General features: G+C 39.2%; 2 protein-coding genes and 1 long non-coding RNA gene across 5 annotated transcripts; 2 read left to right on the forward strand and 1 right to left on the reverse strand.

Moving 5' to 3' along the window:
- The first annotated feature begins 111 nt into the window (after nucleotides 1-111).
- Nucleotides 112-9,996, forward strand: LOC106944702 (adenylate cyclase type 7-like). 2 transcript variants are annotated; one of them, XM_015027904.1, is made up of 12 exons: nucleotides 112-230; nucleotides 435-516; nucleotides 2,114-2,251; nucleotides 2,335-2,400; nucleotides 3,214-3,404; nucleotides 3,665-3,788; nucleotides 3,917-4,075; nucleotides 5,358-5,504; nucleotides 5,671-5,766; nucleotides 5,888-6,002; nucleotides 7,931-8,055; nucleotides 8,736-9,996. In XM_015027904.1, exons 1-12 carry the CDS (start codon nucleotides 154-156, stop codon nucleotides 8,880-8,882), a joined length of 1,467 nt encoding a protein of 488 aa, XP_014883390.1. In that variant the 5' UTR covers nucleotides 112-153; the 3' UTR covers nucleotides 8,883-9,996. The 2 variants fall into 2 exon arrangements, with proteins under 2 accessions (XP_014883390.1, XP_014883391.1); XM_015027905.1 differs by having other exon boundaries at nucleotides 2,356-2,400.
- Nucleotides 9,997-10,040: 44 nt separating this feature from the next.
- Nucleotides 10,041-21,032, reverse strand: brd7 (bromodomain containing 7). 2 transcript variants are annotated; one of them, XM_015027902.1, is made up of 17 exons: nucleotides 20,984-21,032; nucleotides 20,453-20,646; nucleotides 19,693-19,786; nucleotides 19,545-19,602; nucleotides 19,237-19,381; nucleotides 18,913-19,023; nucleotides 18,080-18,249; nucleotides 17,414-17,528; nucleotides 17,074-17,149; nucleotides 16,053-16,160; nucleotides 15,830-15,965; nucleotides 13,512-13,623; nucleotides 13,372-13,416; nucleotides 12,573-12,654; nucleotides 11,363-11,506; nucleotides 10,855-10,995; nucleotides 10,041-10,224 (listed from the first exon to the last, which is right to left on the reverse strand). In XM_015027902.1, the coding sequence occupies exons 1-17, from the start codon at nucleotides 21,030-21,032 to the stop codon at nucleotides 10,151-10,153; spliced, it is 1,854 nt and encodes a 617-aa protein (XP_014883388.1). In that variant the 3' UTR covers nucleotides 10,041-10,150. The 2 variants fall into 2 exon arrangements, with proteins under 2 accessions (XP_014883388.1, XP_014883387.1); XM_015027901.1 differs by having other exon boundaries at nucleotides 13,372-13,419.
- An 8-nt stretch (nucleotides 21,033-21,040) lies between these two features.
- LOC106944703 (uncharacterized) lies at nucleotides 21,041-23,460 on the forward strand. Its single transcript, XR_001424397.1, has 2 exons — nucleotides 21,041-21,151; nucleotides 22,747-23,460. It is a non-coding gene; the product is annotated as an uncharacterized LOC106944703 (long non-coding RNA).
- The last annotated feature ends 1,770 nt before the right edge of the window (nucleotides 23,461-25,230 follow it).

Here is a 25,230-nt window from a genome sequence, read left to right on the forward strand (position 1 = left end):
TTAAACTGAGGGTGCATAATCATTCCTCCGATGAAAAGAATCCAAATGCATCGTTAAAAACCCCAAAGCCTCATTCAAATGTGTATGTAAACCTGAAAACTGAGCAGCATTTTCCTCTTTTCCTCTCCTTAGTACCGATTCTTGGATTTGCCGATGTTCAAGCACTATGTGGGATGTGCAACCTTCATCTTCCTCTGTATCTTTGTAATTCAAATGCTTGTCACAAAGGAGTAAGTAAAACCATATTTCCATTTTCACTAAAAGTCTGTTCTACCCTCATTGTGCTAAACTCTGAAAGAACAACACAAGGCTTTTGTTTTCTTGTGCTTTTCGGGGATTTAGTCAGTTGTTATTGTTTTGAAGAAAACCATAAAATTAAACCTCTGGATGAAAAAAAAAAAAAAAATTCTAACTGATTTTGTCTCTATCAAAAGGAATCATGGGTGGACATACTTTGGAGTGTTGGTTTCTATTCTGGTGGTGATTTTGGCTATCTGTTATGTGGGTCATTTGCAGGTCAGTATGATTAACCTTTACTATGACTAATCTTTTAATGTACACATTTTCAGGCCATGTTAGAATCTGGGCTCGAAGAAAATGGAAAAGACCTGTGCATTGCTTGCTACCACCTAGATGGATAATGTAATGAGATGTAATTTGGGTGTTTTGTTTCATTGTGACCTGGCCCATTTCTGCAGTACATGTGCATGACTGAAGTGTTTTGCTCTTGACCACTCGATATCCTTTTAAATTAATAGGAAAATTTAATGTCAAATCTTTTCCAGATTCCTGCTCTGTTTTTGTGCTAATGTCATACAAGAGAATCTTATACAGTAACAGTGAAGACTTGATTAAAAAATAATTTTAGTGGGAATGCATCTGCGTCAGCATTCTCCCCCCCCACCCCCCGTCTTTTGCTTTCTAGCAATTATCTTCCAGAAGCGGAGTGCAGATGAAATTTAAAATCACAAGCCTTGCTCAATACTGAAAAGAGAACATTAAAGTTTAAGGATGTCGAGTGCATTTGGACATATTCAACTGCTTTCACTAATGTCCTTAAAAATATCCTCAATAAACCTGTTAGACTGACCAGATCAAGCGTTTTTTAGTTCATTACTGATTTTTGTGACACAAAGAGCTGAAAGATGAAGGTCTGCTTAAATGTGTTGAATTAGCTCTTAAATGAATTATTTAACAAATTCAGAAATTACTAAATGCTTTTAAATAATCCTCAGTTAATCCATAGTTAACATTAGTAATCTTGAACAATTTCAGTCTGGAGATAATATTTTATCTGCAATAACAGCATTCTGTCTCCAACTTTCTTTAGTATATAGAAAGTTAGCAAGTGACACTGAACATGTTGGCAATGTGGGTAAAGAGTAAAAAAACATAAACTTAGCAAAATGTCACCAATATTTCCAAAAAAAAAATTAAAGCTTACAATGTGCAGATTGCCTGTTTGTTTGTTCAGTTTCTCTAAATATGTGACTAATGTTATCAATCAGAACTCAGAATTTTAATTCATAAAGTAATTTCTATGAACTCCAGACACAAAATATTTAGATAAAAGTTAAATTGTTAATCTTCAATCAAATTTGAATGTTTTATTACCTATTCATAAAACTGCATTAATATAGTTTGATGTAAACTGAATAGAAATGATCAAAACATGAAGTTATTAGTTTTTTTTGTCTTTTAAACTGCAGAAGTGTTGGCTAACTATAAAACCCCCCCACTTCCTGTTATAATTCACAGACAAAACAACAACTATAAAACAGGCAAGTTTAAAGACAGTAAAGATTGTGAAATAGAAGTTCTATATATATATTTAGAATTAACTTAAGTTGAACTATTAGTACCTAAACATGCCCTTCAAAGTAATGTTTGAATTGTTGCAGCTTCCTTTTTGACAAGGAAGATGAAATCTGACGGTCAGTTCATCGCACTTTTCTCCCCAAAAACAAATTCTTCTGAATCAAATCATCTGCAAGTCACTGACACATGATGTCTGGAGACGGCTGACTGGGCAAGGAGTCACATGCTCCTTTCACATGTCTGAATCCACCTTTTCCTCTCATCTTTTCTTCTCACTTCTCCTTATCCTCTGCAGCGCGTGTTTCCACACAAGCTGTCAGGGTGTCGGTGGCTGCCAGCTGTATCGGAGGCGGTGGTGAAGCGGCCGTGTCTGCGCCTCCCTCTGGCGACCATTACCACTGCGGTCATCATTATCGCGGCGCTGTTTAACCTGGTAGGACAATGTTCACAATTTGGGCTCCGAGTCAAATCAGGTTGGCTTGTCAGTCAAATTTAAATTCTTATTTCATCTCTTAGCAGTGCTTCCTTTTCCATAAGGACATGGAAACTGATGGCGTAGAGACTGATGACTTCTCACTGCCTGTGAGTGGAGGATTTGTTAACTATAATTTGTGTTTTAGTTAGTCCCATGGAGTGTTACTGTGTCGATACATAAACTTGGGGAAACGCAACTCATCCCAGATATTCAGTGTCGCGCCCAAGTGTTTAACCGCCTTGAACTTTTCCAACTAGTTTTTGTTTAACAGACCAACACGAAGTGGTTCATATTTCTCGAAGGGAAAAGAAAATGACCTATGGTTTCGACAGAAAAGTGTGGTGTGCATTTTTATTCTGACCCCTGGTTCTACCTACCTTTCACTGCAGCTCCAGCTGCAAGACATTTGAGTGTGTGTAGAGACTATATTTGTTGCTCGTTTTTTGTTTTTGCCAAATAGCTCAACCTTAAAAAGATTAGATGTGAAGTATAAATAATCGGTCTCGAGCCTTTTGCAGACTCCAACAGGTTTTCTGTCAGGATTGCCATGCGTTTACTTGCATCCATCAAGTCTGACCAGTTTCCTCATCCCTGCTGATTGGGATGCTCCCTTCACAACCCAAATTATTCACAGCTTTGTGTTGGTCTGTCAAGTCAAATCCTACTTAAATACATTAAAGTTTGTAGTTGTAACAGACAAAAAGTCCAAGGAGTCTAAGTATTTTTGCAAGGCACTGGAATTATTACTTTATTTATGATAAAGGTTTGCAGGATTAAATGAAAGTTTCCTGTATTGGACATGTAAATTATTTTCTAGATAATTGTTTTAGTTGTTTGCATTTAAACATGACCGATATTTTTTGTGCTAGACTTGTATTGCCTGTATGATGTATGTCCCCTTTGTCCTCTCTGTCCCTCAGTACTCTGTGTGCTGCTGGAGCCTGTCGCTCATTGCATGCGGAGTCTTTCTGCGAGTGAGCTTAGAGCTCAAAGTGCTCTTCCTCCTTGTTGCATCCATCTTGTACCACTACATCATCTTCAGCCTTCTTGAGAACCGCTTCATGAAGTTTGAAACCTCCTCCCGATACTACAACGGATTTAACTGCAGCGAGTAGGTCAAAAATTATGAAGCATATTTTATTGGAGTAAGACTGTCAGAGACGTTTCCTTTTACTTTGCTAACAGAGATGGACAAAGTTTTTGACTCGTAAGATTACATTTCATCTGGCTTTAAACCATGTTTGTTTTCTTAAAGCTTGTAAATTTTACAGTTTGTGTTAAACTGTTCTGAAAAAATACTCATAATGTCATTCTGAACAATTTATTCCTGAATGTATTCCTGAATGAAGATTTGCCATTTTTGTTCTGCAGGATGACAAACAACACAAATAACACAAACTCAGTGGATTGCACTGGCTTTGTCAAAGACCTCCAGATTATGAGCGGCATCGACATCATACTGTTTCTAGTCACCATGCTCATTATATCGCTCCAGGTAGGATATTTTTCTGCTTTCGTCGCCTTCCTCTTGTATCCCCAGCAGTTCCGGCAGAAGAAAACCGAACGCATTAACACCCACACTACTGCTGCATTTTGTAACATCACTGCGGGTCTGCCTCCTAGAACGACAACTGCTTTCGGCAGGACTTCCAGCTCAAGTACAAGAACCGCACGGAGCAGGACGAGATTGAGACGAGGGAGAACCTGAACCGTCTGCTGCTGGAAAACGTGCTGCCTGCCCACGTGGCAGCACTGTTTGTCGGTGAGAACAAGAAGAACGAGGTGAGATTTTTTTTTTCAAGGCATTTCAGCTGAATCCTTCAGGTTAAGCCATCTGGTTGCTAGGCACTAGATGATAATTGATGCAGAGGAAGAAAAATACTACCAGTGAAACGCCGTAATACAAGTCATTCCGAAACTCTGAATTCAGAGGTTTCTGATTCTGCAGATTGTATTTTAGTGTTTTTATATTTGAAGATGACAAGAATCCAGTAGTTCCTGTTTGGCTTTAGGCAGATTAAACCTACTTTACATTCATCGATTCAATGTCCTCAGTGAAACATACAGCTCTACTCATCCAGCTCATGGGGTTTTCGCGTTACTGCTGATATTAATGCTGCTTTCTCAGAAAATCTGAGCCTGAAGCCAGAGTAGCTTCTGCTCCGTCGTTGGGTCCGGCGTCTCTCTTCTTCCTCTTGAACTACACCGCTTAGATTCTGTGGAGCGCTCATGCGTGTTTGTTGGCTAGTAAATCACCATGACACAATGGTCATTAAAGCAGGAATGGATAGTTTTGGCAGAGTGAGCAGGTTCCAAGACCAACTGGAAACAAATCAGCATCAGGAGAGGGAAGTTTGATCTACCCAAGGGATCTATCTGTATTGGTATTGGACGTGGTCATGCATCAGCAGATAACACGGCTCCTCAAATCATCACAGATTGGAAACGTCTCTCCAACATCCCAAAGCAACTAGGATGTTGTGCCTCTTGTGTCTTAATTTATCTCATAATTAAATGAAAAGTTTACTTTGGTCTGAGAAGAGGACGTTGGACCACTGAGTTGGGGTGCTTTGACCGTTGCTTCTGCTTCAGAAGATGCTTAACTCGTTAATTTGCTGTGGCTATCCCTGTTACTTGTCAATCTTTACTTTTATATCTTTTTTGCTTCCACTCAACTTTCCATTAATATGATTGGATAAAACCTTTTGTATCGGTTACCCTCCTTGTGGAAGATGTTAATAAATGTCTAATAGAGAACTGTGAACACAATATTTGGCCATAAAATGACATTTCTGTGTTAAAGTCCTTTTGTTGGCCATATGTGATGGTCAAATTTTCACAGATGGCTTATTTCTGAGTTTTATCAATGTAGTTAACTGGAATTAATGTCAAATACATCACAGTTTGTAATAAATCACTACGACATAAGCTTCATATTACACACCTGTATATTAATAGGATTTAGCTCATAACAATGAATTATCCTAAAGTTTTTTTTAGCAAAATGATGAGACTGAAAAAAAAACCAATCTTTTTTTTTTTTTTTTTTTTTTTTTTTTAACAGGACCTGTACTACAAGTCTTATGACTGCGTCTGCGTGATGTTTGCCTCTGTGCCGAATTTCAAAGAGTTTTACACCGAGTGCGATATTAACAAGGAGGGCTTGGAATGCCTCAGGCTGCTCAATGAGATCGTCGCCGATTTTGATGAGGTCAGGAGAATAAAAATAGAAAAGACATGCTTTCCTGTTACTATCACCATCCATCACATCTTCCTTGACGTGCTAATTATCTAGACCTTTGATATATGCAGGGGGAGAAAAACAAAAACATGATTAAAGGTGAACATTTCTCACTTGTTTTCCTGTAATCCTCCAGCTGCTCTCCAAACCAAAGTTCAGTGGTGTGGAGAAGATCAAGACAATTGGCAGCACCTACATGGCGACGGCGGGGCTTAGTGGGCCGAATCATCAGGTGGGCTTGAGTAGCGCTTCAGCTCCGGGTCAGGCAGGGGTCAGACGAGCTGTTTCAAAGCAGGCTCTGCTCGTGCTTGAAATGTTGTGGGTATTGAGCTGATCCTCCTGCGTGTTTTCAGGACATAGAGAAGCAACAGGCCCAGATAGGAATCATGGTGGAGTTCGCCATTGCCATGATTGGCAAGTTGGACGTAATCAACAGACATTCCTTCAACACCTTCAGGCTTCGAGTGGGTGAGTGTGCACAGCAGCTGGGCAGCCGAAACCTCTATTGACTGTATGCAGCTACACCATGACCTGGCCGGTCTCCTTAGTTACTCTACACATGATTGGCGTTTATGTCCTGCTTTTACAGTCTGATCGATAGGTTATTATTTTACAGACTGCTTATCACAATGGACCTGCTTTTCCAGCATCGTGTTACTGGGACTAACCTCTCCACATTTCTTCATGTTAAAGCCATGAATCACAAATTTACTCCGCTGGGATTTTATATGAAAGGCCAACACAATAAATTGAATCACGCACTGGAGGGAGTACATACTTAATTTTCAATTTTTTTTGTAAAATTTCAAAATCAATAATTGCGGCGTGTATTTGTATTCAGCTGTCTTTACTCTGAGACCCCTAAATAAAGTACCGTACACGAATTGCCACAGATGTGTGATAGAGAACATCAGTGAGCAACACCACCGTGAAGGTCATGGGTCACAGCGGACAGGTCAGGGAGAGCGTTGTGGAAAAGTTTGAAGCAGAGTTTGACTTGAACACGAGATCACTAGCTTGGCAATTCAAATTATCACCCAAAAATGGAAAGAAGTGAAGCAGAAGTGCAAGCCTGTGTCTGGGCCAAGATGGCCGTGGTTGCACTAGAGGAGCTGCAGAGATTCACAGCTCACACACAGATAACTATCAGCCCTGACCTGGGCAATGTTGCTTTTAAGGGTGAAGTGCAAGAAAAGACACATTATGACATTAAGACTCCATGCTCTCTACTGTCTAGAGAGATGACTCTAATCAGATTAATTTGTCTTAAGTTTATAGAAATATTAACATTATTTAACAGGTGAAATAAAGGTGGGGAAAACATCTGTTGTGCCATTTCTTCATGTATAGATCTTAATTGAAAATATAGGGGTATCATTCAGGGAGGACAGATGAGGGGATAGATGCACATTTGTAACTAGAAACCAGAGTCAGAACTCTGACTTTTGTTAGAATGGGCCTTTGGATTTAAGGCCAATACAAGTTTTCTAGAGGAAATTATGGAATATGTCAGAAGATGAGGCAATCATTAGAGAAAGGTGAAAAAATGAAACTAAAATATTTTTAATTGTCCTAAATTATCAGGATTTAGAATCAGAAATCCAGTGGGTTGAATAAAACATGTTTACAATGGGATAGAGAGAAACAATCTGGGATAAATGCTGGAGCTTGAGTCCAGGTCTGTACAACAGCTCCATAAAGATGAAAGATAAAAAGACCTTCTCTGTGAAGTTTGTTATAATTGTGGATTTTAATAACGAGTCATTAACAAAAGAAAAATGTAAACACCAAGGCTCCATCCTGTAGATCTTATCCTTCAACTGTTAGAGGGGAAAGTTGGAACGTGGCCCGTTTTAGTCCAGGCCTCAAAGAATTCGCCAAAAATAAAAACCCACCACCTGTGACTGTGTTTCATGATTACGTTGGAGTAGCTCTAAATTACTTTAGAGGGCTTTAAATTATATAGTGAATCTAATATCCAAAATGGGTTAATTTAATTTCTGTGGAAAATTGTGTCTGTAAGTCATAAAAGTTTTCATTCCTTTTTTTTTATCGCATTATATCAGTCCTGTTTCAAGCTATGTACATAAATGCAGATTCATGCATGCATAGTTTTTAAACAGCAGTTTGCCTGGGTTAGCTGCTGGGAGCTACAGACTCCTCAAAAGATAGTATCTGAATAAAAGACTGCACTAGATCAATTTGTTCTGATGAAGGAAATCTTTCTAGTTATCACGATTAAAAACGAACCTGCAGCACAACACACCTCTGGTAATGAAGGAACAATTTTGTGTTTGCATTCTTCCCTTGTGACTTTCTTTTCCTACTTGTAATGTGATAAGATACGGAAATAAAACAAATCTTTTTTTTTTCTTCCCCCCCCCCCCCTCTCTAAGGAATTAATCATGGCCCAGTGATTGCTGGAGTGATCGGGGCGAGGAAACCTCAGTATGACATCTGGGGCAACACAGTGAATGTAGCCAGCAGAATGGAGAGCACTGGAGACATGGGGAAGATCCAGGTTGGTTTCAGTATGGCTTTGCTCGTTTTTGTGTTTTCATGCCTCTTTCATAAAGCCCAGATTCCCGGAGCGACCAACTCGTAACTTCCCGGTAAACAGATTCTCCCACATCAGCTCTGGGTCTTTTCAGTTCCTCCAGAGTTGACATGGCTCTCATGGTTGCTTCTCTGGTTAATGCTCTCCTAGTCTTTATTTTAACTTCATGTCCAGTTTATTTTTTAAAACCTGGCATATTGTTCAACAACCACGTTAAGGGGTCTGAAGTCTGTGGCTCTGGAGCAGCAAGTGGCTCTCTGGACCTTCCAGTATGACTCTAAATAACTTTGGCTTAACTACAACTACTGTTTTTACATGTAGAAAAAATGCTGGTTTTAGTAATTGCATAGAATTTCCACAAGAGAATGAGACTAAAAATACATCAAATTTATTTGTCACCGAGTTGGAAACTGTGGTAATGTAAATTCCCTATAGAAGAAAATGTATGTATTGTTTATGCAAAAATAGAAATAAAATTGTGGTCTTTTAAATAACACATGAAGAAAAACCACACGCTAAAGACTGTGGTTGTGTGAACGTTTTTAAATGAACGTAGATTTAAATCGGAATCATGTCTAATCGAACATTTGGTCTGCATACAAATGCCTCTCTCAGCTTCAGCTGTGACTTTTTGCTCCTTTTAGGTAACAGAAGAATCCTCTCAAGTGCTGAGGAAGCTGGGTTACTCTTGTGAGTGTCGAGGATTCATCAACGTCAAGGGGAAAGGGGAGCTGAAAACCTTCTTTGTGTGCACTGACACGAGCAAACAGCTAGGCATCGGGCTGAGTTGAGGCCGGGCCGTCACAGCCAGCAGAACTGGATACAGACTTGTGTTACAGAGTTTACGGACTCCTGCACATCACAGGTGTCAGCCTGGCTGTAATGTGCGTTCCTGTGATGCCGTTGAAAGGAAGAAAGAAAACGTCACTGCTTCGTTGTGTGGAAGACACACGTGGGACCATTTAGTTAAGAGTTAGAAGACGACAGAGACGGCTGCCGACAACGGCCGCCATCTTTTTCTATTCACAATAAAGAAAACAGTGATGTCATGTAAATTTTTTTTTGTTTGTTTCTAACCTAATGTGATGAAAATGAAGTTATGTATTATTTCTATTTTATTCTTGCAGATCTTTTAGATGTTGACTTTAATAAAAAAAAAGCATTATATAAAATTATGCTTTATTGGAGATAATTAGGTTTATTATCTAATTAGGGTCACATTTGTGCCCCAAAATAACTTTTGTTGAGAATTTGCAGAAATTAAAAATCCAAGTCAAGAAATTAAAATTCTGAAATTCACCTACTTAAAAAGTGATTGATTATTCTACATGATAGACATGACACATGTCAGGTATTCAGGTTGAGCTGTTTGAAATGAAAACTGTTTCTTGCATATTCAGGTAATGGCAGCTTTCCTGCCTGGTAAAAAGCTACATCTTCACCCCGTTACAGACAGAAGACACAACGCTGTGTACGTTCAGGTAGAACTCCTTATGCTCACATTCCTTGGTTCCAGCTGTGCAGTTTGACCACTCCAGCAATTTACAGATTCAACAAGAACTGTGCTGAATGTATTCCATTATTTTTGTTTATTCCACTTTGATAAAGGAAAAGAAAAAACTATTCTGCTGCCTTTTGATTTCCATGTGTGCTGCGACAGGTGGGAAATGTTATGCATGTCCTCAGCTGTGTGATTTAACAACCTGCCTGCTGATTTTTATTTTTTTTTTCTTGGCAACCATAACACTGTCGGCTCCTCTGAATCCGTCTCGTGGCCTTGTCATCTGAGACCAACATCTCGTCTGTAATTGCTGTTGCATAATGTTGTGCTGGCCTTTCTGTGAACAAATGTGACATTGACTTTTTGTACAGTTACAGAATGTAATAAATGTTTTCGTAAGTCTGTTGTTTGACATTTAGAATTGGAAAAATTTTAGACAAGGCTTAAATAAGAAAAAAAAGGTTTATTGATTGAAATGCACACAATAGTCAGACAAAAAAAAAAAGCACCGTTTGTACAAAACTTAGGTTAATAAACTTAATGAGGCTGGCTGGAATGTCATTTCACTGCGACAAGGTGGCCCATGTCTGGACAGGTGGATGAGGTCTCCATCGGTTCACTCGTCTCATGAACTGAAAGCAGAAAGAAAACCATTATGTGTGGTTTTTCTTTAATATAGGACATAGTGCACCATAAACAATCTGTCTACAATTTTTTATGTGAAAATCACGTGGAAGCAGTCAGTAAGAGCCCCAAGGTTTCAGCAGTTTTTCAGAAATTATAAGATGTTCCATTCACTTCAATGGGGCCCAACATGACTGCAAAAAAGCTGAATATTCCATAAAACGTAGGAGATGTCAATACCAAAAGACAGCTGTAATGTTCTGAATGAGCGGAATATGGTAAAAGTTGAATGAGTGAAATAGTACAAAGTATGCAGATGTAAAGTGGCAACAAGGGAAGGAACTCGAGTGTTAATGGCTGCAGTGTTCAAACTAATAAAAGCAGAACAGTGAGGAAAAGGAAAATTAAAAGGAAGGACACAAAGGAATGACGAGAGAAATGAGAAAAGAAAAAAACCTAAAAAAAAAAACAAAAGTACACAAGAAAGAAACACAACTTTTAGAAAATAGAAATCAAGTAAAATAAACATACTTTTCCAAGATCTATTTACTTTTTTTTCCACACTGAAGCACATTCCTTCCAGTTCCAGGCTGTAGGATAAACCTCGGCTACAGTTCGGGTGAGTTAAGACAGTTTACCTGTTGTGAGGTCTATGAGGGGTTCAGGCAGCTCTGGGGGGACGGTGATGCCCATGGCCTTCCTGATGCCGTAGATGCTGCTGACGTCACATGGGGCCACTTGACCTGTCAGCTCTGTCAGGTTTCCTGTAACTTTCTCAGCTGTGTGGGAAGCATAAGAAGTAAGACAGCAGAAGATTATGAGCCAATCACAAAGCAGAGGAAATAAAGGGAATTCATACTGTTTATTTTTGAAGTTATTTAAACCTAAAGCCAAGGGATTTTTAGTTATAAATGATTTCTAATAAAAAGGTCACACTATTCGCTCACACAGAAAGCAGCACATCAAAGGAAAATGCCTCATATCCCTGGGAACTGGGGGCCCCAGTGACTTGAATCAGACCACTGTCTAACCACACCTGTGTTGGATGAATACTGACGAGGTAAATGGAGGGTTGTTGGAGGTCTACAGCTGGTGGTGAGACCCGAGTGCGGGAACAAAGGGGCCCATGCAGCGAGAGGCTCTTACCCAGCTCCAGCTCCTTGGCAGTCGGGGCCAGCAGGCAGATCATGTTAGGCGGCTGCTTGGCACTTAGGCGCTCCCTCTGTACTTCCTGCAAGTTACGCAGCAACTTTGTAGTTTCGTCCAACTTCTGCTGGAAGTGCAGGGCGTCTGTAACAGATAGAGGAGGGTCAGCGCGGAGACTCTGTTAGCACTTCCTCTCGGCTCCTTCTGTTACGTTTGGGTAACCCCCGCAGAAACGGGTTACATTTACATAACACAATGAATCCTTTCATTCTGAATCCTGACAGCATCCCGGTCAAAAACTAACAGTCTGAGATAGAAGTAAATGTATGACAGAGTGAAGAAAAGTCTATTGGTGCCACATTTATTCATTATAATTCATTTACAGTAATTGCATCAGTGTTATTTGCATTAAGTTGAAGCTGCACTTTTTGAGTGGCCTTTTGGTTTTTATGAGAAATATGCAGCGTCTGGCAAAAGTTTTCTTACTCTACAAACAATTTCTCGATTCAAAGCCACAATTTTCAGTGTATATTATAAGGATTTTATGCGGTAGACATACACTAAGTAGCAGATTATTATGAAATAACAAAAGGATACATCCAGTTTCAAATATTATGATCAACATGAGTTCATCCTGTTGACTGCCCTCAAAATCAACCATGCTGATTGGCATCATGTTTTTTATTCCATGTTACAATTTTTCTCTCTTTCGCCCTACGCTTTTCTGTCATCATATCTTGCCTTCATAGTGCACCAGTAATTTTTTATTGAGAAGTTGACACTGCTCGGTTATGCAGCTCAACTGACTGAGCCCCATTAAGATGAAAACTTAAGGAACTTGTCAGGTGTATATATTTCCAAACAGAACTGCTATAAAGTGTATTTTGCATCACACACCAGACTGTTTGAACTACTTCTCTTTCCCGTTTTGGGAAAAGCTGCCATCTTTGTTTTCTGTATCAACTGGCTCTGCCTAAGGACAACCAGCAGCGTCCTCTTCTGGTTGGAGGTCAAACTACAACAGCAGTCTAAGAGGAATTAATAGTTAATGATTGGAGGTAATTTTAATCTAATAAATCATTAACCAACAATGAATCGTAAGTCGATTGTTCGCTTCCCTACCACAGTTATACTTTGTTGTACCAGGAGTTAATTTTCTTGTTCCAAATGTATTCTGTTGCTTCTATAAACAAAGAACTGAGGACTTTACCCCCAGAGAGTTCCTCAGCCACATCCAGGCTTTCAGCAGAACGAGGGACGTCCAGCTTGGCGGATGAGTTGTCCTCGGCTACCTGGGACAGACAGAGGGGGAAAGTCAGATTAGAAAATGCATTCCTCCCTGAACAGGTGATGTGCCAAGAGAACATCAAGGCTTTTTTAAGTCTCTGTTTTTTTTTTTTTTGTTTTTTTTAATGGAGATGCTTCTTCTCTGATCCAATAAAAATCAAACCTAATCAAAAGCTACAACGACCGAGAAGGGGATGAGTGTAACCTGGAGAGCAGCCAAGAACAGCAAACAGACAGTACAGAGAGTGGCTCTGTGTCTGACACTGGGGCCAGAGCTTCGGTTTCCTCTGCTGCTCTTAGGAGCGATTGAGCTCTGCAGCCAGCGGGGCCGAATGTGCTGAAGGAAAACACAACCCCCTCCGATTTCTCTAACTGCGGACTGCGAGCGAGGAGCTCTTGAAGGGAAATGTTCTTTCCATGTGTGGATGGATGGCAGTTAACGGCGGGCCCCTGCTGTGTTGACACAGCTGGTTGGTGCAGAAACCATCAGCGGAGGCCATCTATAACACAAATCAAATGAAGGCTCCTCATATGGGGTGTAATGCAGACACACGTGACGGGCTTTCCGCCGAGCAGCAGCCCAGCAGGAGCAGATGAGGATGAGTGGTTCCGGTTTTGTGTTACATTCGTGTCATTCTACACTTAATGTCCATTTCCATTTCTCCTGCTGTGTTAAAAACACAGTGCACAGAAGCGGCTCCAGATTAAAGACAGACTCTCACCTCCACGCCACTCTTCTTCTCCTGTCTGCTTCCTGGCTCCTCTGGCTGCTGGACAAATACGAGCAACAGAAAAGCAACATTGCCCTCAATTCTGTGGGTTAGGGAGCTGGTAATAGGATGTGATAATAATGGCTGCTTACAGGCTCGGTTTCCTTTAGACATCTTGAATGCTCTCCATTGGTCATCGCATCCAGAAGACTGTCACCCATTTTGTACACGTACTCATCAGATTTGGCTAGGAACTCCGACAAGCTGCCAGAAACACAAAAACAATCTTCAGTTTGTAAACTTCACAACTGCTAACTAGTTTGTTAACAATTTGCTGATAAAACCTGCTGAGAAGTTGATTTCAAAACGACTTAAACTTCCCATAAAGATGAATCCTCCACGCAGGATTTCGTGGACAAGTGAGGGCATGTTGCTAACTAGTCACACATTTTCAATTCATTCACTTTTCCGGGGAAAGAACAACACCTTCCCTGGAAAGTGACAGACCCAGACAAACCGCTGGACAAAGTCAGAAAGTGAATATGCAGACATTAACATCTGAGCACATAAAGCTACGTGAAGCCAAAACCACACATGATGGATGATAATGTATCTCAGTTAACCTCCCACATTGGATAACTTAAACAAACAGGCCGTATTTTACTCATTTCATTGCCTTGTTCTCAAACATTGAGGTATTTTAATGAGATTTTGTGTAACAGAACACAGAGAAGTGCATTCTCGTAAGAGCAACCGAAAGAAAAATGTGGATTGAAAAACCTGAGACATGAATCTGTATTCATTCCCTTCTGACCAGTAACCAGTATACAGACCCATTCAATAAACTATAATATTATTGAAAAACCCATTTAGTATAGGAACTTTATCGTTAAGCGAAACAGACGCAGATGGCTTTGCACTTACTGTTACATCAGACCAATAAAAAACAGAACTGTAGACTTAATGAAAAGCATGTTTAATGTCTGCTTAAAGGTTCTTATTTTCAAAGGGCACTTTTAATCTGACAAACGAGACACATCGGGACGCATATTATCATTTACTGACTGTATAGGCCAGAGGTCTGCAATCTGCAAGTGGCTCTTAATAATTTGGATTCAGAAAGTGCAGAACCAACATAAAAAATAATAGAAATACAAAAGCAGATTTAGCAGTCCTTTTTCATTTTTTCCATTAAATAAATCCTGCATTAAATTTCCAGAACAGAATGACACAAGTATCACTGGAAACTGTTCTTGTTTCAAATATTTCCCACAAGTAGAAGGAAATGTATCAGTCCTCTTTGTGTAATGTTCTTTTTTTAGTTTTAAAACTTAAAAACAGATACAACATGGCAGCTCTTTAAAAATGACCACAAAACTCTTAGGAAATGTATTTTTATAATAAAATTAAGCTGTATTTTTACAAAGTCTTAACAAAAATGTTAAGTTTTTGGTAGCTGGATTGAGAGCAATAAAAGCTTTCTGCTACTACAAAAAAAAAAAAAAATCAATAAAATAAATTAATTGAGTGTGAAAAAACTGGTTTTGGCAGGGCAATATAACTATAGGACACCATTTTATTAAACCTTCATACTTTTTTAATGTCAAAAGAAAAAACATGTTATCTATTATAGTGGCTGCAGCCTATATTTTGTCTGATGAAACAAAAACAACAGTCTCCTCGCGCCTTAATCCCCCCTGCTGAAACACCCGGCCTGCTTTAACTGATCAGCTGACCTGCCGAGTTAATATGAGGTGGGATTTCTGGGTCACTAAGCAGTCAGTATTTGCTCTGTTCCCTGACATAAGACAAAGAAAAACGTGTGAACATCTTTTGTTGGGACGCAAGTCGTGCCCTGTAAGCTGAAAGCGAGCTAACAAGCCTTATGTAACTAGACTATTAGCAATCTGGTAAAAGGAAGGGATAGGACCACCAGTTCCCATGATGCATTTGGGTTTAAGAGTCAGCCTATGGTGATGACAGTGTTTGCTCAAAAAGACAGAAACATCTGGGCTGCAATTTCCTGTTAGAAGTGACTTGAATGGGACATTGTGGCATCTGCTGATTCTCACTGGTTATGCTACAGAGATTGAAACACGAGACATTAAGTGTCCATTTCGGAAATTAGATGAATACATGAAGACTTAATTACAAATGATTACCATCTTCCCTTTGGCACAAAGTAGTTCTCCTTTGAGCAGACTCTGAACTTTGGAACTTTGCTAACCTTTTTTTTCATAAAACAAACCAACAACAGAAGGTCCCATTCATGTATTGTATTAAACCTGAGCTGTACTGTGAGACCTGAGGGTCAGGTTGTGTCTGCAGCTGTTGGCTAATCTCTGCTAGTCTGGATAAAGTCAAAAAAAAAAAAAAAAAAGGGGGAACATCTGGCCAGGAGTCAGTGAGGAATGCCTATAATGACGTTGCCAGTAAATCCCACTGCGCCTGTGGTCGCGCTGCAGCATACCTGTCTGAGCCCTGCAGACTGGACTCTTCTCCGTAGAACGAGTAGATGAGGTCCGAGTCGTCCTTGCTGACGTTGGCGAAGCTGGAGTCGTACGCCGGTGCGTAGGATGTGAACGGGCCGTAGCTCAAGTAGGACACTGTGAAGAGTTTGTAACGCATCAGAAATCTCTCTGTCAGCAGCTCAGGCGATACGAGGTGAGATGAGCTTGAAGCAGCTCGTTTACCTGGAGTAACTCTGTTCCTTTTGTCCTCCCTGAAGCTCTGCAGGCTGTTCACGCCGTTCTGCAGCCGATTGGACATCATGACCAGTTTCACTGGACAGTAGCCAACGTCTGAGCAGATGACATTTAACCGTTGCTTTTATTATTAGAAGATCTGCATTAATGTGTTCCAAAAGCAAGACCGTATAAATATTAAATGTCTTACACAATGATTGTTTTTGCACTGGCAGTCTAACATTTATTGGTTCCCCTGGTAAATATTAGTAAAAAATTATATATATCCTTAAAATGTCAATGCAGAAGCATAATCTCTCACCAAATTAAAACCTGGGAAAACTTGATGATAAAAAAGAAATGCACTTTGATTGGAATACTGTAGGGAGCAAAATGGGCCCTGGGCATTGCAGAGATTTTACTGTACTTAAGTGTGCTTTTTCCACACATTCTTTCTTCGTGCAACTCCACACCCACCTGGAGTGTTTGCTGTGTACGAGCGCAGTCCGAGTCTCATCTGACCAATTCAGATAACTCTAGTTATTGTCCTACTCCACAGACATACATTTGTGATGGTAGGACAGCCAAAGCTCTTTTTTTCTGAAAACAACACCTATTTAGAGAAAGTACAAAGCATCTCATGGTTGCTATGGAGACCAGACAACAGCCTTCTTTCGTGTGGTTCTCCAACAGTGAGCTTTAAAGATTTGTTTTACTCACCCTACTCCATTTTCTCACTGGGAGTTATATCTCAGAGAAACAGAGTCAACATTTCTTAAAAATTGGCCTCGGTTACATTTCTTTTAAACAGACTGCTACAGATACCACTTTAAATATTTCTGCTTCAAATTGTTATTTCTTAATTTGACACAGTTTGTTCCCCACTTTCCTTAAAAGGTTACATTTTTCAAAGATTGTTATACTGCAATAAAAGAACAAGTTATTTTAAGATTTATTGGCAAACCATCTTTACTAGGTTTGCCAATAAACAAGGACCAAACTTTCTGTGACAGATTGACATTGTTTGTACCCCCAGGTGACGGATCGGCTGGGTTGAGGACGGCGAGAGTCGTGGAGCCATCAGACTTCCGCCTTGCAAACTCCAACTGTAAGACAAATAAATTATCACTCTCTCATAAAAAAAAACGCCAAAAACATAAATAGTAATATACATTTTCCAAAATACAATAATTTAACAAAAATATGTGTCGTCACAAGGTTAATGTTATGGATTATTGCTGAACTGATGACTTTTGAATGATCTGCAGCATCTTTTCTTGTCACACTGCCAGCTGAAGAAATGAATGCTTTTAAAGGAAGACAAATTAGCTGAAATAAAAAAAGCTTTCCCGCGAATTCTTGCTTCTTACATCGCACTGCACCACTCTGTTCGACAGCTTTCCTCCAGACTCCTCAATGACCTTGCGGATTTCCTCCAGCTCTTTCTCGGCCTTTGCCGCCTCGTCCTTGGAGTCTTTGTCTTGTCTGCAAAGGAATTTCAAATTGAAGAGGTGAGGATGAGACAATTTGACAATGAGTCGATATTTTTGGAGCAGCAGCAAACGGCGACAAACAATAATGCAGGAAGGAAGTCTGCGTATTTAAACGCTGCTTTTGTTACACTCTTCATCCATTTGATTCGATTCCCTGACGTCAACAAATGTCATCAAGATGCAACAGGCTCATAAAGATTGTTGTGGACATGGTGAGTCTTCATGCAGCAAAAAAGAAAGAAGCTAAATTCAAGAAAAATATGTACAGCAACAGGAGCAGACACGTCCTAGCTTGCCATCGGGCATTCCTCACATTCTCATTATGCAGCTCTGCAGTAAAAAAAACCCAAACTTTACGCAGTGACTGAGTGGGAATGCTCTCATAAACACACAACATGCTGTTTCTGATTAGTCTTCTTAGAAAGCTAACAATATTTCACCCTTCACTCAAAGCTTATGCATCTTTTACACAGATATTTAAAGGTCTAATGTGTCGAGTTGCAGGTTATCAGTGGAAGGTGTGACGTTGGCAAGTTGAAGCACCTTGGAGTGCTGGGCGTCTGGGAGCGCTCGCTGCTCCCTGCAGCCATGGCTCCCTCCTTGCTCTGGTCTGAGCTGGTGACTCCTTGGTCCTCTGACTTCACCGGTTGTTTGGCAAAGCCGTCAAGGCCAGACATAAAATTTATGCTCTGCTTTAGACTGTCCAGCCTTTCCTATTGGAGGAACAACAACAAAAAACACTTAGTGGCCTAGAGAGGAAAAGCAAATGGGTAAAGAAAATAATTCCCTTTACTGTATGGTAGAAAAGTCCAGTTCTGGTGTCCTGAAAGTTTTAGCTGTGTGCTCACTTCGACACAGCTGACTCTAGTTGATTTACCGCTCCAACATGTTATCAAGCTCTGCACAGGTCTGTTAATTAACTATTAAATTGATGATGGTGTGTTGAATCGGTAACGGGCCTTTCCAGAAACAACACCACTGCAGTATGAAAAGTTCAGATGACGTTCTCTAGTGCCCTCATGTGTTGGATCAATGCAATATCAAGTCTACTTACTCAACTCCCTTTTGTCTCTAAAGGAAACACACAGCTATTATTGGATATATTATAAAGCTGTGTTCCTCACCATCTACTTCACTTCGGATAATTTTCCTACCAGGTTAATCTGTTGAAAGAGAATTTAAATAAAAGTTTTTCTACTCTAAATAGTCTTGCAAGTCTCTGTCGTGTTCATCTGAAGACTCTTATCACAAAACAAACCCTGGTTTTCTAACATGAGCTGATGTTAGAGGATGTACTTATTCTGGCTGTACAATTTTGGACTGAAATCCACGGGGTAAAGGAAAATACAGACACATTTCTATGAGGAGACTCGTACCTGGCTCAGGATCTTCATTCCAGAGTATAACAGTTTTCGAGCTGCCTTATGGTAGATTGTCTCTGGTTTGTTGTAAATCATGGCATTCTCACACATAATTCTGAAGTCTGCCTACAGCAACAACAAATCCAGCACCAAGCATTAGACAAGATATGAAAAAAATATATATATATTTAAGCAACAGGTTCAGCACCTTGCAAGAATTGTGTATTTCATTCATAAAATAAAAGATACTTGGAAAATTCAAAGAGTTAAGAATCTTTTCTGACAGTAAAACATCTTGTGGAGTTGTACGTCTGATCTCTGGTTTACCTACGCACTTACTTTGAGTTCGTCTAATGACTGATAGAACTCTTTCTTGACTTTGTCCTTCATTGTACTGAAGTCCATCGGGCGTTTAATAATTGAAGAGTAACCAGGTGCAATGAGGTCGGTCACCGGAAATGCAAAGAATGCATTGGGGTCTTTCCTGCAGTGTAAACACATTTCATTCACATATGAACCAAAGCATAGACAAAAACAGATACATGCAGACAGAAAGGGTGATGACTGGGGTTCTCAGCTCTGTGAGGGGAGTTTGCTTATACATGCACAATAATTAATTAAAGAACACTTAGAACCATGTGCTGCACCTTTGAAGCTGCCTGATGAGCTGATTCAAAGCTTCCTGCAGAGGTGTCTGCTCTTTTTCTGCAAACACGGATGTCAGATGGATATTAAAAAATACTTAGAAGCTTTGAGAAAGAAAGTTGGAATAAAGTATAGACATTTTGAAACTACCTTCCAGTTTATCCAACTCTGAACGAATAGGAGTTCTGCTCTGCTCTTTGTCTTCTTCCCCATCTGCATCATGTCCCTTCTTCTTTTTAGTCGTCTAACATGAACAGAGACAATATTCGCCTTCATAGCAGCAAGTCCATTTGCAAGGATAATCATCTCCTACGGTCGTGGCCAAAAGATTTGAAACTAACAGTTTTGTTTTTCATAAACTACAACATTGCTTGAAGGTTTCATGGTCAGAAAAGTTTAAATTAATCATTTTTTTTATTATCATTTTGGATCCCCACTTTTCACAGTTTCAAATGTAAACTGAATGACATGTATAACACCAAAACTTGGCCTTTCAAAACACTGTTGTTTTCTGAATTATTAACCTACATACGCCATGATTTCTGCACATTTTCAAGACAAAATTTCCTACCTGCCCAGGTTCAGATTTTCAGTTATCAATCCTTGGAAAAAGAAATGACTGGATGCATTGAGATGGACAGATTAATGGCTATAATCTTTAAGTCATAACGCAAAGGATTAGTTACAGAAATACAAATATTTGACCTATTCTATTTTTTCTCCATGCTTATCCAGGATTGGAAGATACTTAAAATGTGCTCTTCGAATCATGATGCTGATATAGTTTAAAAGTAAACTTTCAGTTTGTGAAAAACAAGATTTCTGTTTCCTTTGTTCTGTTCTGTACTCTTTCTTTAGTGTGTGTTTATATATATATATATATATGTGTGTGTGTGTGTATACTGTTTACCTTTTTCTTCCCTCTGTCTTCCTCTGGAGAGCCGAAGCTCCTGTCTTTATCTTTCTTCTTTTTCTTTTTCTTGTCTTTGGGTTTGTCGCTGTCCGCGGGTTGCTCCTCATAAAAAGTGTCCAGACTGGAACTTCCGGTCGTGACTTCGTTCCCGGACACCTTTAACACCAGCTTCAGCGGTCTGTCTCCGTATTCTGGGAGCATCAAATCAATAAGAGTCAGTGGGTCAATGCGTCTCAAAGAACCAACAATGTCTGTTCGTCCTGACAGCTCAGGGATGAAATGAACAGCTACCAGACAGGTAAGGCATGTTGCAACTCCTATTCAACCAACATATCGCTAACACTGTTTATAAACACAGACACATTCAGGAAATAGTCCCATAAATTAACGTAGCTGATAAATAGTTTCCGAGCTAACGCTATTATGTTGCTATCATAGCGGGAAGACAATTAATTCTACATATTTTTCAACAAAAAAGCTATAAAAATACTATATAAATAACACAACCAAAGATATGAACTAAAATACCTTCATATGCATGTTTTTCGGACTTGTGCTTTTTGTGCTTCTTGCCCATTGTTTGTATATTAGCCACCGGCTGCTAACTCTTCTCAGAAGACCGTGTTAGCGGAAGCATTATGGTGAGAGACAGCGGACTGCAGCGCCACCTGGCGGCAAGGCGGAGATCACACGCCGGTTTGCACACTATAGCAGCCAGGAGAGGGCGCTTCAGGCTTGGTATTAATGTCGATAGGCTTCACTCCTCACCTAATCCCGCTTTAATTTAAAATCTGGGATTTGTGTAAACCTACAGGAGATTTTGAACAAGGATAGACAACTATATTGCACATGTGCAGGACCTTGCAAAAGTATTTTTCAGACAGCTATTGGCCAAGCACTCCACAAATCCATCTTTTATAGAAAAACGGCAAAAAAAACAAACAAACAAACAAAAAAACAAAACAAATCTTAGACTTGTTCTCAGTCGCTTTGATGCATTTCTCACAACTAATAATCCCCACACGTCTTCTAATCAGTGAAAGCTGAGGTTCACTTGGAAGAAATTGTTCAATTTGCAAAATATCTTCAGGAAAGAATGACAAAAAAACTGCATGAAATTCACAGGGTTTGACAACTGGTCAGCCTTTTTATATGTGATGACTCAAGCAGCTCAATTAGTTTATAGGAAATTACTGTTCAGCATTTATAGGTAGTTAATTTTGAATTGATAATGTTGGAAACAACAGAGAATTGTATGGATGCATTCAATACATGTCCAATCAAGAATTAATAGTGAGGAAAATTGCTGTTCACAAGTGTTCTCCATTCGAATGGACTGAGCTTTTGCCATTTTACATCAAAAAAGACAAAAATTTCAGTCTCTAAATGAAATAAGCTGGGAGTAAAAAGAAAATAACCAATTATNAAGANATTAAATGCAGCTGTTTTGTCAGTTATTGATATTTTTTGTGCGGGTCATTGTAAAGTCAATTTTTCATGCATATTTTTGTTTTATTTTATCTGAACTCCAAATTCTAGAAAAGCATTTGTTTCAAAAGGAAACAAAAGAAATCCAGTAGAAGAAATAAACCGTTAGAAGAGAATAAAATGAATTTCTTAGTGCCCTAGATGAGTAACCTAAAGCAGTAGAGGTAGTGATAAGATTTCTGGCACAGTTTTACCCACATTAAAGGGACAGAAAGAAGGACAAGAGATGTCCCAGATGAAACCCATGAAAGTGTTTTAGATGGTTCTGTTTTTTTCTGTCTGTGTGGGAAGGGGATACGGTGCATAAAGGCTCACAACTTTTTAATAACAAAGACTATTTTTGCATTAATAAATAACCCATGGATTTGGAAAACACTGAAGGAATTTTAGTACAAGCAAGAAAATTCAAGAAGCAGAAAGAAACAATAATAATCAAAGGAACTTTCCAGAGAACTTCTCAGTTCACAGTCATGGAAATGAGCTCATCATTTCCATATTTCTTAATATAAAACAAGGTGTAAAAGCCTCACAAACTCCCCTCGTTTCGATGTGAGCATCTGCGTTCCTGCACCCTCCAAGCTCTAGGAAGTGTCATGAAAATTTCAGGGCTGCAGCACAGGTGTGAAATTGTCTTTAGGTAGCCTTTCTCTAATATTCCTGGTATGAAAGCAAACATGCGTTTGTATTGGTGGCCTTTTTTTATAGCTTTTAGTTGTAAATACATTCAGTGGATCATGTTTAAATTAGCCAGTGTAATCTCCAATGGCAGACAAATGACACTCTGTTGGATTTGTGTTTCGCAGGACTCTGTAGAGTCTGGAGCTTCCCTGCCTGTCTGTCTGCCTTGCGGAGCTGTTATGCTCTGTTAAATCGGCACATATTGTACTGGCTGATGAATGACAGATGTTTTATTCATGGAGGAAAGATAGTGTACATTCTTTGAAGCACATTCCAGGTTTCACGAAGAGGGTACAGGATGGGGGCAGACGGTTTGAAAGGAAAGAAGACTGCCTGAATTCACCATTTCAGCCATTCCTGCCTGCAGATGAAAAGGTGATTCTGACAGTCTGTTGATGCTTCAGTCTCGTATCTGGGCAAACCCATCCCCAGCAAATTATGTCTTGATCTGTGTCGCGAAGAATGTTTCAGACCGCATTCCTTACGCTCAGCTGGGACATCTGACTGGTGCTCTGATGAAGCAAACACTGGAAGAACAAATACAGTGCAATGCATTTCTTACCCCTTGAACTTTTTCTTGCTTTGTTTTGCCACCTTACAACCACAAACTTCAATGTGCTATATTGACCTTTCAACAGACAGACAAGCAGTAACTAGTGCAAAATTTCAAGGAAACAAATGCATTTTTTTTTTTTTTTTTACAAAGAAAAGTAATCTGAATAGCTTGGACAGCATTCAATTTTAAGTCTTTTCACACATTCTTAACTGGATTAATATCTGGATTTTGACTGGGCTATTGTAAAACATTGATATATTTTGAACTAAACCATTTCATCGCACCTCTGGCTGCATCTTTTTGGTCGTTTTCCTGCAGAAAGATGAGCCTCTGCCCCAGTCTCAACTCTTTTACAACTTCTAACAGATCTTCTTTCAGTTTTGCCCTGCTCATGACTTTCTCCATATTCCGATTAGTTCCGACCAACAAAGCATCCCACAGCATGAGTCAACCACCACCTTGCTGTCACATGCTGGTTTAGATTTTAATTTATAAAAAAAGAGAGAAAACGGGTGTTTTTACTTCACAACTGCACAATTATTTGTGAAATACAGTCAAAATAAAACATAGTGAGGTTTTTGACTGGAATGTATCAAACTATTACAAGGCACTTTAGCTTGCAGACAAAGTAGAAGAACCTACAAACAGTTTCACACCACATTCAAATAGCAGCTGACAGTTACAGCAAGTAAAAGTGGATGTGCAGAGCATCATGGAAAAAACCCATCATAGAGTAAACTCAGTAGAATGCTGTGGTTGTTGGTAAATGATTTCTATAACTGGACTGATTACATTATTTATTATCCAGTTATTTTTTGTTTAATACAGCATGTACACTGCTCAAAAAAATAAAGGGAACACTCAAATAACACATCCTAGATCTGAATAAATGAAATATTCTCATTGAATACTTTGTTCTGTACAAAGTTGAATGTGCTGACAACAAAATCACACAAAAATCATCAATGGAAATCAAATTTATTAACCAATGGAGGCCTGGATTTGGAGCCACACACAAAATTAAAGAGAAATGATCCCCTTATTTGCATGAGCAGCATATTAAAATGTATTAATTGAGTTTAGCAGAGCTGCTAGGCCTGAATATTTAGCATCTGTATCACCTCAGCTTTACCTCTGTTCTGCCTTAAAACGTGTAAAAACCTAGAATTCATATGTTTTTGCATTGAGAAACAGAAGTTGTATGTGTACTCCTGTGAAGGTAATTGTTGCTATCGAGAGGAAGTTCAGTGTTTTGGGAAGTTAAAGTTTTTCATGCAAAGAGAACTAAGGAACTTTGAACTTTGAAAAGATTTCTCTGGTACTGCAACAGCAGAGTGTCAATCCTTCATCTGCAGAACCAGACTGCTGGAGTGGAGGGATCGTTAACTCCGGCTCAAACAATTTTTATTGCAGTGTGGCGAACTTACGAAAGCAAATGATGCATTTAGAAGAAAAACTTTGTGCCGTGTGAAATATTTTGATTTTACCTTAATTTTGGGAATTCTGACACAATGAATTGACGATTAAAAACAAACAAAATGAAATAAATAACATGGTTTAGGATTCAGTATAGTCATCCAATGGAAAGATTACATATTTTTAGTCAATGTTTAAATGTGTCTTTTCTATAATTGAGGTGCAGAACAAAATGCACAATATCGAATCAATAATGCATAGATCTGTTGTACAATATTGCATTATTTCAAAAGCAACAAATCCTCTCTTCAACAATCAAACTTTTCAGAAAATGACATTTTTTCTATGCTAAAGATAACATATTTGGTTACAAGCCGTTTTGGACCATTTTTACTAAATATATATTAGTCCAACCACAGACAGATGGAACAAGTTTCAATGGAGTCAAACACAAGAAAACAAAATAAAGCATAAATTTACTGCTGTTGCATACAAGTAAAATAAATAAATTATTTCAACATTAACTCCAGTTTTACAAATTTATTTTGACCCCAGTATAATTTTCAGTAAAAGTCAGAATTGTATAGTTTCGTCACCTTGCAGTGTATTGCACTGCAGTGGCAGCGTAACCTCAAAC

This window comes from Poecilia latipinna, unplaced genomic scaffold, assembly GCF_001443285.1.
Source record: "Poecilia latipinna isolate Pla-1442-1.1 unplaced genomic scaffold, P_latipinna-1.0 Scaffold109, whole genome shotgun sequence".
NCBI lineage: Eukaryota > Metazoa > Chordata > Actinopteri > Cyprinodontiformes > Poeciliidae > Poecilia > Poecilia latipinna.